General features: G+C 29.9%; 1 protein-coding gene across 1 annotated transcript; it reads right to left on the bottom strand.

Moving 5' to 3' along the window:
* Positions 1 to 345: 345 nt before the first annotated feature.
* On the bottom strand, positions 346 to 1,597 carry LOC124931911 (RING-H2 finger protein ATL60-like). Its single transcript, XM_047472493.1, has one exon. The coding sequence runs from the start codon at positions 1,381 to 1,383 to the stop codon at positions 490 to 492; it is 894 nt and encodes a 297-aa protein (XP_047328449.1). The 5' UTR covers positions 1,384 to 1,597; the 3' UTR covers positions 346 to 489.
* Between the last annotated feature and the right edge of the window lie 1,845 nt (positions 1,598 to 3,442).

Consider the following 3,442-nt stretch of genomic DNA (forward strand, 5'->3'; position numbering starts at 1 on the left):
GGTGACTCTGTCTTTAAATAAATATTTTTTTCTTAAATTAATTATGTTTAATTAATTTAAATCGGATAAAAAAATATGTTTGACACGTAAACTAATATTGAAACTATCGAATCTCGAACCACCCCAGGTCCCTGTATTATCACATGTCCACCAAACATGTGCTAAACTACGGGACTTGATTAGGGTTACACATTGTAAAATAACTTTTCTTTAATAAGAAAACTTGTTCCATATAAAATGGATATAATTAGTAAGCAAACTTACTAATATGTTAAATTCAAAAACATTGTTTAGGAGGGATAGTGAATATTAATATATTTAATTAGTTTAAAATTAATTTATAAATAATTACCATTTCAAATAATCCAAATAACTCTAATAATAATAATAAAATTCCATCAAAAGTTGTTACTTTTTGTTGAAAGATAATTTAAATTTGAAATAACTTAGGGTTTAAACCTTGCTCCTATACAGATAACAATTTTCAGATCAGATTTGGTCCCTGCTTCCTTGTTCTTCTTCAACACTACCACCGGAGCTACTCGGATTCAACCTTCGATCCTTATCCCTACTCAATAGCCTCTTCAAAGATCTCAGTCGCGTCGTCAATGGAGATTTCAACCCTTCATCGTCATTCCCCTGTCTCGCCGACGCCGACGGAATATCAATCACAACCATTGTCGCCGCCGCCGGAGACGAAGACGACGATGAAGACGACGACGACGGAGGTTGGGAATGAGAATAACTTATATCCTCCACAACAGATAACCCAAAAGTAATGATTCGAGTTTCATCCCCACAAAACAATACATTCGTTGGAAAATTCGGACCATCATCTGGAATGATATCACCAATTTGTAACCCCAAAATACTCTCTAAAGAGATCGATTCATTAACAATATTTGTTGATGAAGAAACAGCGCTACGGCAAAGAGGGCAAGTTGAATGTGATTGAAACCACATATCAATACATTCTAAATGAAACCCATGATTACATTTAGGTAACAATCTGAGTTTCTCACCGTCAGCTAAATCTGATAAACAAACCGCACATTCTAATCCTTCCTTGAAATCCTTCGATTCGTAATCTACAACAGGAAGCGATTTGAGAACAGATTGATCTAATGAACGTTGCTGTCTAGGGAAAACGACCGCCGATTCATTATGTCCGGGGGAAAAGTCCAGACGCCGTCTCCTTCGTGTGACGGTTCTGTTTCCGCTATGTTGTTGTTGTTCTTCTTCTTCTGGGCGGTACCAGAACCATTTGGCGTAGAGTTGGAGGAATAAGACGAAACCGGCGACGAAGAAGAGGAGGATTACACCGGCCATTAGCATCTTTCCGGTGAGACCAATTATGGATGAATTTTGAGATGGGTCTCCCATTTGGGTTAGAGAAAAGGGAAGATGTAGAAATTGGGAGAATGGGTTTTGGGGATTTAAAGATGGGGGGAGAATTCAAAGTGAGAGTGACAGTGAAGGTTGCATCTTGAACGGCGGTTGGTTGACGGAGAAGAGAATAAGAGATGGAGTTGCGTATGGTGTTCTTCAAATGGTTAAAAATGGGAAGAAGATGAGTGAGGAAGCTTTCTAGTCTCTCTTTTTTGACTAGTGTTTTGATGCCTTCTACTTGAGGAATTATGCATTAGAAAACAAAATTAGGCATTTTTATTTTATAAATTTTATTTGAAAATAAGGGGGTTTACCCAACAAAATTAGGCATTATTTTAATCCATAAAGCTTAATTAATGTTAGAACATATGGGGTCCATTTAATATATTAGTTTAAAAAAATAAATCAATTTAAGATATAATTGTAAGATATTAAGATTTTAGAAAATAATAAATAGTTTGATTATTAAACTAGTTAAATAATTTATAAAAATTTATTTTATAAGTTTATTTATTCAAATAAATAAATTTTAATCGACTAATTATTTTAAACAAACTTTCAATTTCAAATATAGTGTACTTAACCTTGCTACTAGGGTTGTGTTAATTCACGTCGAGTTTATGTATAGTTGTTAGCAAGTTGAGTTATACTAACATAAATCTGACATGTAGAGTAATTTCACTAATTTAGGTGAAATGTCTAACATGAAAATGAATTATTTATTTTGAATTTATCTGAACATGACCAAATTGACTTGACCTAACTCGAACTTAATAGGAATATGATATCTCAAATGACATCAATGAATTTAAATTACAAATTTGTTTACAGAAATCATATCAAAACAAATTAGTGATAATTATATAAACAGGTTATCAATTTACTTCGAATCATTTGAGATCAATGATATTTTGACATTTTTATTAATGAGGTAAACGGGTAAATCTGATTTCGACTCGAACCCAAAAATATATGATCATAACCAATTTTTTTCGTGTTTAGTTCAGATCGTATTTTCGTGTCGAATCAGACTACTTGCTAATGAGTTATTTAGATAAAAATATGAGTTTTTTTAATTATGTTCAAATTAACCTAAAATATGCTTTATTTAAAACTAGTCAGATAGAAGTTATATGCTATTAATAATATATAACCTATTTTGAAAATACATCAATCCGGAGATGAAATTGAATTTGGACAAAATAATGTATATAATTTGTTTTTAATCACTTTTTTTCTTGTAAAGTATTTTTTTTTTCAATAGTGTTTTGGATTAAAAAACTTCTTAAACATAATTTAACTATACATATATTTTTACATTTATAAACATTTTCTCCTTCAAATATATTTACAGGCTTTCAACTCTAACAAATAAATAAAAGAGAAACTATTTTAATAATTTAATTTAGGAGAGTATATATAAATGGATGGTGATATATTTAGAAGACTTATTAATAGCATAACTTTGATCATCAATCAAAATGTTTTATATGAATTTTTCTTCTTTTTTTCAAACATCTTCTTTTATACTTCAAAATTATTTTTATTAAATAACTCATTTTTCAATCAATTATATAAGTGAAAAAAATTACAGCTAATTAACTCAAAACCAAATAAGGTTGACACTTTTAGTAGCTTTAGAATAGTTTGGTGGGTACTTTTTTTAATTTTATTGAAATTGACACTTTTCTTTAAGAAAAATTCAAAAATATCTTAGAATGTTTTATTAAGATTAAACTTTGTGAGAAATGTTATTTCACAAAGATGATTGGATTATATATAATTCAATTGTTAATATTTTAACTAGTTTAATTCTGTAAGTCATTAACGTTAGTAAAAATTGGATTCGAGATGTCAATTATAAGTTAAGTGACTTTGATTGATTTTATTGGCGGTTAATGTGAATTTACATAGATAAAATTATGCATAATTGTCGTGTTGTTATCAATTATTCTTACATTTTACCCTATGATCTTAAGTCGCGATCAAACTAAATACTAATATTGTTTTAGGACCAATGTGTTGTTTCTCTCAAAATTGTGAAACTTGTCTC

The sequence above is a fragment of the Impatiens glandulifera genome, chromosome 3 (assembly GCF_907164915.1).
Source record: "Impatiens glandulifera chromosome 3, dImpGla2.1, whole genome shotgun sequence".
In the NCBI taxonomy this organism is placed as follows: Eukaryota; Viridiplantae; Streptophyta; class Magnoliopsida; order Ericales; family Balsaminaceae; genus Impatiens; species Impatiens glandulifera.